The sequence below is a fragment of the Pinus tabuliformis genome, chromosome 6 (genome assembly GCF_031772625.1).
Source record: "Pinus tabuliformis cultivar Carrire ecotype Pingquan chromosome 6, CPIR1, whole genome shotgun sequence".
Lineage (NCBI taxonomy): Eukaryota > Viridiplantae > Streptophyta > Pinopsida > Pinales > Pinaceae > Pinus > Pinus tabuliformis.
Genome location: NC_142292.1, coordinates 1,277,522,587 through 1,277,537,392, shown reverse-complemented (window position 1 = coordinate 1,277,537,392; position 14,806 = coordinate 1,277,522,587). Strand labels below are relative to the sequence as shown.

At 36.0% G+C, this 14,806-nt stretch overlaps 1 protein-coding gene across 1 annotated transcript in view; it reads left to right on the top strand.

Annotated features, from left to right (window-relative positions):
* The window catches only part of LOC149263313 (uncharacterized), a 58,701-nt gene extending 50,162 nt beyond the window's left edge, over positions 1–8,539 (top strand). Inside the window, exons 5-6 of the mRNA XM_089426105.1 lie at positions 3,153–4,049; positions 5,959–8,539. Of these exons, the coding sequence (XP_089282231.1) occupies positions 3,153–4,049; positions 5,959–8,292 (3,231 nt within the window). The 3' untranslated portion in view covers positions 8,293–8,539. The remainder of the gene's footprint in view (positions 1–3,152; positions 4,050–5,958) is intronic.
* Positions 8,540–14,806: the final 6,267 nt, after the last annotated feature.

The following is a 14,806-nucleotide window of genomic DNA, read 5'->3' as shown; positions in this document are numbered from 1 at the left end:
GTTTTTTTATTTCCTATTTTCCACTAAAGAAATTTAATTTTTTTTTTTATTTGTTATAGATGTTTGGTGGCAAAATTATGGTGCAAAAGTATCAAAATTATGGGAATTTTCCATTTAGATCCTTAGCCAAACTTGTAGGACTTTAGGATGGAAGAACAATTGGAGTGTGTTTTAAAAAGCACACTCAAAGAAGCGCCACAAGCTATAAATTCAACTAAACAATTGCAACTATTATAATTTATAACACTTTAATGTGTTTATGACCCTCAAGGCTCATTGAATTCATTATGACCTTCTTATAGATTGGATTTCCCACATCTTAATGATTTGGTAAATGTCCATTATAATCTTTGATTGTGAGGCAAATGGAGAAGATACTTGATGTGGACACCATTTACTTGGACAATATTAGCATATTTTTTGAGTGGAGGGTGGAGTATGATGTGCAACTACTTGGTTAGAGTAGTAATAGCAAGCATAGGTGGTAGGGGAGGAGCGGAAAAAGTTGGGGATAGAGGAGGGCTTTGACATCATAGAGGGTAATGTAGTAGCATCAACAATACCTTCTGCACAGATTGATACATTTACACCCACCAATTTGTGCCAAACATACTATGTAGACAGTAGGACCTTCTAGTAGCAAACTAACAATGACCTTTGCCCATAAAAGGCTAGACGGATTGGTGCTAGATAGGAAGCTGCTATATTTTCCATTGTAAATGACTCATGATGACGAGATACATTTATATATTTGATGTTTGTACTGGTTGTCCAGTTTCGAGTTATTGATTGGAAAATGCTCATGGTTCTAGACCTAATTGGCCATGATGTATCATTTTTATTTGACATCCACTACATTATATATATATATATATATATATATATATCCACTACATCACACACACACACACACACACATATATATATATATATATAATTTTTGTCCATATATACATGCCAATGTGTTTATTTAATAATGTTATTGGTTTTTGTTGATTTTTGTCGATGCCAATTTTTCAACAATGATTCAAAGCATGCTCTGAACACTATGAGTTTGTTGTGATATGCTTTGGGATGACCAATGCCCTAACTATGTTTTTTTCAACAATGATTCAAAGCATGCTCTGAACACTATGAGTTTGTTGTGATATGCTTTGGAATGACCAATGCCCTAACTATGTTCATTATGGTTCTGGTACATAATGAACAATGCTTCCAACAACTATTTGGACAAGTCCATCCTTGTCTAGAATATTTGGACAAGTCCATCCTTATCTTTCTAGACGACATCCTTAGCTACATAAAGAATGAGGAAGAACATGAGGAACGTTTGTGTCTAGTACTAAAAGTGTTGAGAAATCACAAGTTTTATTCTAAGCAAGTGTGAGTTTTATAAAAAGTGGTCCCAATACTTAGGCCACACTATTTCCAAGGAAGGGATAGTACTCTCAAGTAGATTGAAACGACTATGTAGTAGCCTATTCCAAGGAACGCTTCTGTGGTAAGATTGTTTATAGGACATGCAGGCTATTATAGAAGATTTGTGAAAAGATATTCTATTAATGCCTATCTAATCAATTCTTTGCAAAATAAGGAGATGAAACTGATACAAACACTAAAGTGTCAAGAGAGGTTTCAAACATTTAAAGAAACTTCTCACAAGTGCTCCAATTTTAAAGATGATCCGGGGAAAATCCAATTTTAAAGATGATCCAGGGAAAATCTGATTGTATGCATGCGTTGAAGGCATGAGAGGGGTTCTCATATATGGGAACTATGTTGTTTGTTGAGAGTCCAAGAAGCTCAAGCATCATGAGCCAAATTAGTTAATTGCAACTTTTGTGTATGAGTTGAATATGTTAAGGCACTACCTTCTGGGAGGGAATTTGAACCATGACATTGACCTCAGGTAATTGTTTACCCATCTATAGCTAAATGCCATATAAAAAATGTGTTTAGAATTTCACTTGGATAAAAACCACGAACCAAAGAAGGGTCAAAAGGCATGACATAGAAACCGCCAAGAATCTTAATCCCGGAGTGAGGGAGAATGTCATCACACCAACTTAGGGACTTGCACCACAAAGCCAGCTTCTGGACTGAAATGCTAAGGGGAAAACTTTTGCTTAATATTTCCGTAAAATTGTCCTGTTTGGTCATTTACCAGGTTTGGCAGGAAATCATGAATAAACTACAAAGAATCATTAAGCATTTGGTATAGTTTCACCCCTCCATTCTTAGTATGACATGAACCAAGATTAAGACTGAACTGATAATTAGCTGCAACTTCCGAAGTTCTTGACATTGGGAACAACAGCTGAACTGCGACAAGTTTTTAACGTGTCAACTGGTTAGAATTAACACATCTTTATTGCAATCAACCTCTTTCCATTCTGTTTCAGTCTTTGAGCTCCATTCCATTATTGGTGCTTAGAAAGACACTAGTATTCATTACACGTCAAAGCAATGTGAGCAAGATTCTTGCACTTGTACTCAAGTAACTCAAACTATGTTGTTGGATCTGGATAAATTAGTGAATAACTCTGCAAAAGAACTGTATGATCTGGATGTGATGGATATGCAGGAGTTCATATAATCCTGAATCCTAAGATGATTGTTTCACCAAGAAATTTAATGAAAAGCGAGAAAGAGAGGAAATTATTAACCAGGTTGAAACTGCACTCTTATATTTCCTTTAAAAGTTGTGGTCCTTAAAATTTCTGCATTTCTCCTGACCATACAACCTGATAGTTGCATTTGGATATATTTATTACCCAGGTATTCACTATTTACATCCTAAACTAGCGAAACAATTAAACTGTATCAATCAACACTTCACTTAGCTGTCCCCTTTTTGTGATGAAATCTAAGAATTCTAAATTATGAACTTGGAGTGAAAGCCATATAACCTGTATTAGAAATTGAACTCTATTTATCTGTTATGGAGCTGAAAGGTTACATTTGATACAGAAAGCATATCCAGATAATACGGGAATATTACTATATCAATATGAAAACACTGAAAACTGAAAGCACTGCAAAGTATATCTCTAGAACCCAAAAAAGAGAAAAGAAGCAGCGCACACACATAACTGAGACCATATATAGATTTGTTATTATATAACATTTATTCAACTTGTTTTGTGTATCAGGTTCAAGCACTACACAAGCTCTACAATGTGCAGAGATCTGCAATGCATGAAATTAGGAATATTTCATGTACTCCACCTAAGTTTCCTGCATTCCCAACAGGTGCTGTTCAACTTCAAAATGAAACATCAAAAGGCTTAGAAATTAGAGGGTCGTTTTTTGAGTCTGGACGTGGAGCTTCTTCACATAATCTGGGAGAAAGCCACACCATTCCCATTACAACACCGAGGTCTTTCTCACATTCTAGTCTTACAGCAGAGAATATTGGACATAATAGAAGCCAGAGTCCTTTGTGGGAGGGTGATAAAAATGTGATCAATTCAGCTACCATCAAGAAAAAAACAAGAAGAAATATTGATCTTGAAAGGCCTCCAGAAGAATATTTGGATGATCTAGATGAAGAGCATGAAACAGAAACAACAGCAGCTGGAGGACCTGATCAGGATCCTGTAACATCTACGGAGGTTTCAGACACCTGTAGAATTCAACTTGGAAGCAACCGACAACCCTCTATTACCACACAGATGGAAGAAATGACAAGAAAATCAAGGCATAGAGAATGGTCCACAGCAGATGATGGAACATTTTCACAGAGAAATACATCGGAAAATGTGTCCTTAAAGAGGCTCAGAGGATCGGAAGATGAAGTGAATTTACTAGCGGATGTGAAACCCACAGTGGCAGTTGGTCAACAAACTGCCATACCAACAAAAGTTGAAAGCACTTCTGGAAGAACATGCTTACCAAGTCAAGAAAACAAGATGGACGAGAAAAGCTCTCAGTGGGAAAGCATTAACGTTGATCAGAACCAAAAGAGGAAAAAGGAGAAATGGCCATTTGATATGCATCCCAAGGATAAACATTCCGAGATCAATACAAAACCACCACTGTGGCTTCAGGTTGGATTCTTTTCCTTCTGGGCTTCAAATATTGCATGAAAAGTGTTTATTTGAAATGTCAATATCACCAAATAGTGCTGCAAGGATTATCCTTGGATCTGTATCCTATCAATAATAATATTTTATATTTAGACTATTCCATTTGGTGTTTATCAGGTTCTGTGCTTTGCAAGGCTGACTTGACATAAGCCTCCTTATTGTCATCACTGTTGCAATGTATTATTGCTGCTTTAATTTCTGCAGTAACATAGATGCAGGAAATTTGATGCTTTTTCCTAGGCTTCTCTCAAAAAGCATTCTGTTATATCTCATTAGTTGTTGCTTACAACTACGCAAACACAAAATAGTTTTCTTCTACTATTGCAGTAGATGGAGGTAGCCCTGGTTATTGATGCATATTGGTTATCCTCGAGGCTTTTGATTCAAAATAGAGTCTAAATTCAGAATCTTGTTTCTAGTAGGATTTTGTTTAAAGATAACAATGTTGGAACTGAAATATTTTATTAAAGGCTTTTCTATGGCTTGAAAAGACCATTATTGTCATCCCAGAATGAAATCGTTGTAAGGAATTGAGTTTGAACGTGCAGTTATTTTACATCCATAGCTTGGACAACTTTTGTATGAGGACATGTCTTCTGGAGGATTGCTATACCAATTTTCAATTACATCTCCTTTAATAAATCTCACAGGCATCTTAGAGCCTTTGACTAGGCCGTTGCTGCATCTAGTTATGCAATTTGATCGATGGAACTTCACACATTTAGATGTGGGACATACTGGGGTTAGAGACAAGGGTGGAGTGGAAAGACATCTACTTTGTTTATTGGTTGCATGGTAGACACATGGAAAAAAGCCTGTCGTGATTTGCTGTTCAAACTACTGTGAAGCAAGGAACATATATCAAGCTTTCTTTCCTAAACGAGGGAAAATTTCTAGTTTCCCAAGAAATTCCTGAGGGATCCCACATTGATCATGGAACCGGCCAAATTGATGTTACTCTCCGAGGCCTCCAGGAGAACAGCTATCGTCGATGGATTCTCTCTTATTACGTCATTAGCCCGCGTCCTCATTACAATAGGCATGGGAAGACGCCTTACATTACAGTGTTACACTAAAGGCATTGTGAGGGCCCTTAGCTAAGGGTTTTCTAAGGAGATTGAGGGTTACGAGGGCCCTTAGTTAAGGGTTTTCTAAGGAGATTCAGGGTTGTCAATATTAGGTTGTTAATGATTCCCATCAAACTATTTGTATATCAAGGAACCTGGATATTCAGGCTGGTCTTAAAAATGTTGGATGCATAGTTTTTGTCCCTCAAAGTACTTTCCTTGGGATTAATACTTACGAGGACTGAAACTCGAGATACCTCATTGGAGAAAATTTCATAGGAAAATTATCATTGCACAATGTTTTCACATTGGTATAATTCATAAGACTAGAGAGCGCGTATTAGCTGGATAGGCTACTTTCGTTGTAGGAGTTTTGTATAAACTTAAGGATAGAGGATTTTATATTGTTCGTATGGACTCTCAGGTATTCCATAAGGGTTGTCTTTTACTACAGCGAAACCTATCATATGTATTTCATCATTATAAGTGGCTTCAGAGTCAATCTACAATATATTCGTTGATTGCAATTTGCAAATAAGACTTTTATAACTATGAATTTTTATCCAGCCGGCTTTGGTTGAAGAAAGTTGCAGAAGACTTTGAGATTCCTATTAATGTATTTTGTTGCCAATGTTTCTGCAGCATTTTAATATATACAATATCAAATTCGACAATTTTACCTGGAGATGCTGTTCGCTTTGCTCAAGACATTGTTTCCTTAATTTGAGCGAATTTGGATTATGTGTTGTTTCTTTTTCTGTCTTGGGTTCTATTAGGTAACGTATTTGGGGTACTGTTTGCAGGAACCAGCAGCAAGCACAAGAAATACAGTGAGTGATGCGAGTCAAAAGCCAAGTTGGATGCCAGTTCCAGTTTTCCCTCAACCACAAGGATGGAATGTTGTTGGAGACTCCTTGAGACCAGGTCAGGAATATGTCTCCTCACCCAAAGATATCAATCTACCCGACAAAATGCCAAGTATAGATTCAGAAAGTCTAAACCGAGCGGCACAGAATTGTGGACAGACGGGAACAGTGCAACAGAACTCAATCAGACAGCCAAAAGTAACGTTTCAAACGATTTTAACCCCCGAAAATTATGGAGGCACAAATCAGCTTACTCCTGTGGTTTTTACCCAGGGATACCCAGTTGGACTTGGTGCGGCTATCCCAGTGCTGGGTTTACAATGGGGTCCTGAAGGACACCGTGCGCTGACTGCTCAGGGATTCATTTTGCCACCAGTTAACAAAAACACTGAAGCAGGGGGGCATTTATCAAATGCATGGTGTCCCCCGGGCACATATTTCCAGCTTTATCCATATCAGCAGCAAGCTATACAGGACCCTAGATTCTCAGCATCTTGTCCAAGTAGTGATCGGACATCAATGCAAATTACACGGAATGGAAGTCAATGCGATACTCATGTAAGCTCTGCATTACAAGTTGGCCATTTTGAATCCTTACAATATGAAGCACGACAAGGCTACAAAGAAATTTCAACTATTGACGGGCCTGCTGGAAGTCCTGGGCCTGAATCTTCTACTATTCCATCATACAAAGCACTCATTGACGTTCCTGTCAAACAAGTGGAAAATGGCGTTACACTGGAATCAAGAGATAGGACGAGGCAGTACCACTCGGAAGGAAAAACCTCTTCTACTTGTCAACATCAGTTAGAGGATACCCCTAAGCCTCATGCTCATGTCACAGAGGAGAAAAGGCAAGCTCATGCTAAGATATCAAAGTGCAATAATTGCAGTCTAGATACACAGGAAACAGGACATCCAGAAGAGGAAAGTTGCAGAGGTTGCAAAGATGAGTTTCAAGCCACTGAAACAATTCCTAGAGAAGAAACTGCATTACTCGATGAATATGAAAAAAGAGATGTACCCCAATGCAAGTCCAGTGAAAGGAATATCTCTTTGATGCAAAGGGAGGATACTTTACATGATGAATGGTCGACTGAACAACGGTTACCTGGTGACCAGAAGGAACTGCAACTTTTCACTAAAACAGGCTGTATTTGTAAGGTTACTGATATCCAGAAACATACTTCTAGTGACAAGATGCTTGGGCATTGTACTGATAACAGTAAACATTATCCCTCAGAAATCCTAACATCAAAAGAAACTAATAAGACTGAGGACCTTGATTCCTCTGGCCATGGAAGCAACAACATAGGATCCCATGAGAGAAAACCATTCAGAGGGGAAGATTCTCAGCATTTAGATCCCAAATACACATATATAAGCAAGAGCACAGAGAGTAAGAAGGCAAGAACAGAGGATGAGGGTATACATCAAATTAAAATAGATCTGATCTCCAGTACAACTGAATCCATGCAAATAAAAGAGACTCAGATGGGGTTGGCCAATGAAAAAATTCAGTCTCATGGGATTTGCTGTCAGGCATCAAACTCTTTTGGGGTCACAAGCCAAGACATTACTCATGGTGGCATGACAGAAACAATCACGAGTACTAGTCATGCGAAAATCCAAGGCAGAGGCAGTCCTCTAAATGAGCATTGCGATGTGAAGAGAACAGAATGTGAGTCTGTGTCTGGGGATATGGACATGGAGCATATCCAGACAGTCAGTTTGAGACAGAACGATCAATGTGAAAGCTTGATTAATACTCAGACCAATGCAGAATCTACATGTATAAAACATACAGTAGAATTACAGGACGATAAGCCCACAATTGAGAGAACGCCTTCCGAAGAAAAATCCTCCTATGCAACTGAAACACGAGAGGAATGCAGTACCAACTCACAAGAGAGTGAAGAGGCCTCTGAAGGGAGAGAGGAATCTGAAAGTCTTGCAGCAATGATACTCCTGAGCCTTGCACCTAGTGAGTCCCCAGTTAAGGGCATGTCTACAAGCAGTGTCTCCACAAGAAAGCAAAGTGCCCTCCAACAGCAAGGGCACTCTGGTTGTATTGGGTCCTCGTCCAGTCACTCTAGCAGGGATAGCACTTGCCATGGCAATGAGACTAAGGGTCGTTCCAGGGGGCAGAAACGTAAAACACATGAGAGAGCCTCGCATGGGTCAGTTGGATGGACCAAATCCATACGTGGAAGACGACGTAGGACACAACGCCCACGTTCTCATTTTGCTTCACTTGGTAAATACCAATAAACGGTGTAAATTGCATACAACCACCAATGTATTGATGTGCATTGATATCTCCCTTCAATTTTCTTTACCACGAAGAATTGACCTTATGTCTAATTCCTCCCTGTTGTCGATAGAGATGAAAATAATTTTTTATGAGATATGGGATTCAGTCAATTTTGGTGAAGCTTGGGAGTCCAACTTGAGAGGTCTGTAGCTGCCTCATATCTACATAATTATGCCCAATAAAATCCTTATGTTATGAAATGATTTGTATTTTTATCTGCATAACATTTCATAATTGCAAATATGAAATGATTTTGTATTTTCATCTGCATTACATTTCATAATCGCAATATAACTAGTAAGTTTAATAATATGATTTGTTTTAAGTTCAGATATTTATATTTTATTTTATAATTTTTATTAAATTTTATTAACTTACATCAATTTTGGAAAATTTTGGAATTTTTGTTTTGTTCATTTTTTTTTCCAAAATAAAATAAAATTTTAATAATAAGTCATTGTAAAGTTATAAAATGGTAGAAAATAGAAGATATTCATAAATTAAATTTGTTATTTTATTTTTATGTTGTGATAAAATAGAAGAACATAAATAGTATTTAAGTTAAAATTTGATGAGAATAAATAACTTTTATAACCATAAAAATTTCATTTAATAATTTAAAAGGTGAAAATTTTGCGATAGTTTTATTTGAAATTGAAAGAGCAATCATGTTGACTACTTTTCACTTTATTTTGAAATTGAAAATGGCTACTCAAACATTGCAGATACACAAGTGGGAACACCTAAATCCACATTTGGATAAGTAATCTTATTAAGAGATTTCAACTCATATTACATTAATGACTTCTATTCTTGTGATATACCCTTTTAGATGTGGGGATGAAGAGAAGATATGGCAAGATGCCATCATAGAGTGAGATGTTTGGGAGATAGTGCCAAAAGCTTTTGCAGAATTAGTGATGAATTCCAAGTATGTAGTTGATGAGAACATTGATATATATAAGTCCATATTGGTTGTTAGGGGATTGTATTCGAAAGAGGGAGTTGATCTTGAAGGGACTTTTACTATTTGTTAGAGGTTTTGAGATGCGCCGGTAAGATAACCATGTTTGTAGGGTGATAGATTTTATGGGGTAACTCATGCACCATGTTCTTGGTTTTTGAATATTAATGAGGTTTTTACTCCAGTGGGAAATTTTAGGATTTTTGTAGATTTTAATTTTAGGCTTTCATTTAATAGATTTGATTCTCTCTCTCTCTTTGTAGATTTTAATATTGGGCTTTCATTTAATAGATTTTATTCTCTCCCTCTCTCTCTAATATATCCAAATTTGATTCATAAGTTGTATGACAAAACCCTTTGTAAAGGAGGGTTTCAATAGGCCAAAAGAGTATATTGGTATGATGGAGAAAACCTTCATGCCAAAGAGTAAGTTTTAGTTTACCTATTACTCAGAGAGTGCTTAGTCTTGTTATGACCAGGTGTATCGATAAGAGCAAGTTTTCTGAGGTTGTTTTGTCTCATAAATCCCTCTTCCTCTATTTTGTCTCTCAAACTAGGTGGTCATTATTCTTCCATAAAATATACAATGTTGCATAAAAATATATAGAATAGGTAAGTTGGCACTTGTGGATGGATAAAAATACGTGGAGTGAGTTTGCACTAATGAAAATGTACTTACATATTTGGCACATGCACATTGCTTACTTTTTAACCCATTCTCCATTAGTTAACCTAATTGACCATCATATTTTAGAATATTTTTAGAATCTGCAATCGACATAAGAATGACTTTAAGACTTGTCAAGATAAATCCTAATACTCTCAATTTTCAAAATACAATTTAGATTCTCAACACACAATTGATATCTTACAAAAGGTGTTTTAATATTGCAGAGATTCATGGGATATATGAGTAATCAGTCAAGTTGATTTGGTTCAAAACTTCCCTGAATGAAATTGATTGAGAGATACTACTTCAACTCTTGTGGATTACATTTCTTTTTACTTTTTTAGTAAAAAGAGTTGGTTGAGATTATCACAAATATGGTTGATTCTATTCTTCAACATTAAAAAACATTTCGATTAAATAAAAAATATCCATTTAAATTAAATAAACATTTTCCATTTATGCAATAGTACATTAAATGTTGTACATATAAATATATATACTATTGGAAATAAATGTTGTATATTATAAACTATATTCAATGATATGTATCCCAAACTATATAACGATAATATATATCCAAACTTATATAACATTTAATTCACTATTGTTGAGTGCATATTGTTTACATTTAAAATATGTATACATTTAACTTTATTGTATCTAGGGCCGCATAAGGCTGCGCCTGTGGCTATGTAGCAAAATATTGAACCCCATATTTTGTAAAATGTTGGGGTGAAGTATTAGGCAAGATGGTGAGCTCCTTGGGAGCAATGATGCATGGATTCTCAACAAGTTGAGATGGCATCAAGATGGTGAGCTCCCTGGGAGTAACGATGCATGGATTCTCAATAAGTTGAGGTGTCATCAAGATGTGTCAATGGATTTGCAACCATTAGTGCAACATATGAATGGTTGCAAGGTTTGATTCACGAACTAGGAATGAAAACAAAGTTCTTGCGTGGTATTTTTGGACGCCAAATATGAAGAGCTAACAACAAGAGACTAGAATAAAGGCAATACCATAGATAGGAAAGTGATTGCTTCAAAGTTTGTGTTCAGCTTGAGACAAAAGTTGTTGCAATTAAAATTATATCATGTGATAACCGTGGGTTGGATGATGCAAGAAATTAAAGTAACAATGGATTATGTACCTTTGAAAAATCGTAGCACAGGAAATATGGAAACCTTCATTACATCAAAAAAACATTTCTTTAAGGAACTGGACATGCTTACATGAAAATGACGAAGGTTTGATTTATGTGGATTGGTTATTAGAGAAAAGGAAAATTTCAGTGGATTGCAACTTTAGCATGTGATTGGGATTTGGTAGCTAGGGTTAATGAGTTTGTGGAATCCAGTAAATGTAAGCTTGAAGGAGAGTAAGAGTGTTGAAAATGCAAGGTAGACATTCAACATACATAAAGTTTAAGTGGGAATTGTTATGGAATTGGAAGTGTTAGTAATTCATTAGTTTAGTTACCTGAAATATCAAGAATAAACCCATATTTTGTGACAACCATGAGTACGAGGAGAGACAAAGGGAATATAACACACATGTGCCATCTTTTCTTTTTGAATTTTATGTTAATGATCATATTTTGGATTCTTCTTTAGAGGATGAAAATCCACCTCCACATGCGCACTTTTCTCTAATTAGGTTTATAGAACATGAATTTGTACCGGCGCCACCTATTCATATATGGGTTCATATAGCATGAGAAGAAGTCGGTGATCTTACTAATAATCTTACAAATCCATTTCATACACATTCATAGTTCCAATGAGCCTCTTCTCTTTTGGCTAAAGTTTCAGAGTTTCATGATCCAAGTACATTTGCAGTGGCTTCTAGCTATGTAAATTGGGACTTGGCAATGAATGAAGAATATTATTCCTTAATGTCAAACAATTCTTCGGATCTTGTACCTCTTTAAAAAAAAAAATGTCCTGCAAATAGGTGTATATAATGAAGTATGCATATGATGCAAGCATTGAAAGCTATAAACCTTGATTATTTGTCAAGTATTTTTTTCAAGTTGAATTTATCAACTATAATTAAACTTTTGACCCCATAGCCAAAATTAATATTATTTGTCTTGTTCTAACTCAGACTTGTTGCCTCACAAAAATGGATGTTTATCAAATAAATGTAAAATATACCATTTTGCATGTGGATTTACAAGAAGAAACCCACATGGAACAACCTCATAGCTAAGTTTAGAATGACTGCACCCTTGTTTGCCACTTAATAAATCTCTCTGTGGGCTTAAGCAAGCTCCTCAAGCTTCATATGTTAAAATGGATACATTTCTTCTTGACATTGGTTTTTCTAAATGTCATTCCAATGCTAATGTCTATACCAAGCAAGTGAAAACCATCTCAAAATACTTGTTTTTTAAGTTGATGACCTTATCCTCACTAGTAGTGACCCTAAACTTTTAAACAATATGTAATCCAATCTTAAAAAGAGATTTGAAATGATAGACTTAGGTTATCTGCATTATCTCCTTGGCCTTCAGGTATTGCAAACCAAGGAAGGAATTTCCATTTCCTAATCAAAGTATGCATGTGACATTTTTCACTACTCACATGGATGATTGTAAACTAGCCCAATCTCCCTGCTAGTCTAGAGTCAAATTTTTTGTCGTCTATACTACACCTAAAGTATTTGCCACTTTGTACCCTTAGTTAGTTGGTAGCCTCTTATATTTGACTCATTCATCTTGATATTTCTTTGTTAGTGGTCTTGTTGCCCGATATATAAAAACACACCATGAAAGCCATTACAAAGTAGCAAAAAGATACTACTATTCAAATTGGGATATATTATACCTCATGGGATTTTCCTTGGTTGGTTCCATTGGTTCCCGTTGATCTGTAAAATGTTGTGGATATTCCACTGAACAATTCATCACAATAGATCTAATAAAATTATACATAAAAGTTCCAAAATATGCACTATTACAGTTTCATATATCTTTAGATTTATAGATATGCATATTATTGTTAATAGTGCATGCATGCAAATTAAATTATGCAAAAAATAGAGAACAACGAAATAAAAGATGACACACACATTTGACACAAGTTATGACCTGTGAAACCCATTCAGGAGAAAAACCAAACTAGAAAGTGAGGTTACTCTGTTCTCTTTCATTGAATGGAAATATGGTTGTGAGTGCAAAGAAGTATGGTCTATGGCCTGTGGGTTGTTATAGTGCACAAATCCTCTCTGTGTATTCTACCTCCTATCCCTCTTGGTTATTTTTGCTTAACTATGGAACAAATGCACTCAAAAGAATGGAACCCCTTTTCCTCCTAGCAGCTCAATTATAACACAATCTGATAGTCTACTAGTGGTTAGGTTTGACTGCCTCAACTCTTAACTATAGTTACAATATAGACTCTTCTAGAGTCTTATACATCATAATCATTTCGATAGCCCCTTTTTCATTGCTAATGGGGGTTGACATGGCATACTCTCAAATTATGGTGGTGAAAAAAAGAAGGCTAAATTTTGAGTGACATTACTTTCACATACGGACTCTGATTGACGTGATTCTTGCATCATTGGAAAGGTCTCTATGTGTACAATAGGAAAAAAAAGGTGCTAGTATGCTAAAGCAACAAAGTTTTACCCTCAAAACACATCGTTTGATGCCTCAAAATACTCCTAGGAGGTTTCAGACCCTAATTTTCCAAACTGGGTCCTGCTGGTAAAAATAGTCATCAGAGCTTATTCCTTCACTTTTTCCACTCCGGAAGCATCGAGATGGATGAAAAGCAATATAATGATCCAATCCAGATCATCAACTGAGCTAACATCATTGAGGATTCAAAGTCTACTACAGGTTATATTTTTAATCTTGGTTATGGACCTATCACTTGGGCTTGTAAGAGAAAATGGGCTCTTACTCTTTCTTTTGTTAAATTAGAGTACCAAGCAATAGTTAATGCAATTCAAGGAGCCTTGTGGATTTGGTAGATCCTCTCATAGTTTGGATTCCAATAGCAACATCGGACCACACAATTTTGGTGTGACAATTAGAATGTTATCAAGTTCACCAAATATTTAGTTCACCATCAACATAGAAAACATGTTGAGATACACGTGCACTTTATTATAAATCTCGTACACAATTGCTTTATTGAAGTTTCCTTTTTCCTTATAAATGATCAAGTTGTAGAAATTTTCACAAAGTCTCTCATAGTTTGGAATCAATTTTTCCAAACTTCAATTTACGTTAGGAGTTTAGGAAGTTGTTATTAAGGGGGGATAGGATTTATGTTGAAGTTAGCTCATAGAAGTGCTTCCACACAAGCTTGGTGCCTTAACATGTGGACTTGGTCCAATACATGATTTTTCCCAATATGACTTTATATTTATAAAGTAATTTTTACTTTATGACTAAAAATGACTTAAGTTGCATGCCTCAACATAAGATTAAGTCACAACTATTGATCTCAAGGTGGAAAGATTTAATCTTGGCCATCCATCTCTTTGGAAATGTAGGGTTAGACATTTAGTCATGAAAGAGATAAAATGTAAAAGGGAAGAAGATATGAATTACATGAACAGGGTTTTGGAGAGCTGAAGGAGAAAAGTGAGAGGAAATGGATTTGCAAAGGAGAAGTGTTGTAGTCAGGTTGAGGAGCACAAATCCTACAATGAGAGCACATTCTTAGTGGGCACATCATAGTAGCTATGGCTTGCACACTTTTGGAGGTACTCAAGCCAATTTTGTGGAGGCCATACAGATTTCACAGGAGAAACAAGAGAGGCCTAAACCTTAGCACTATTTTTGAAGTAGTTTGGGGGTGCATTTCTCAGCTGGCATGT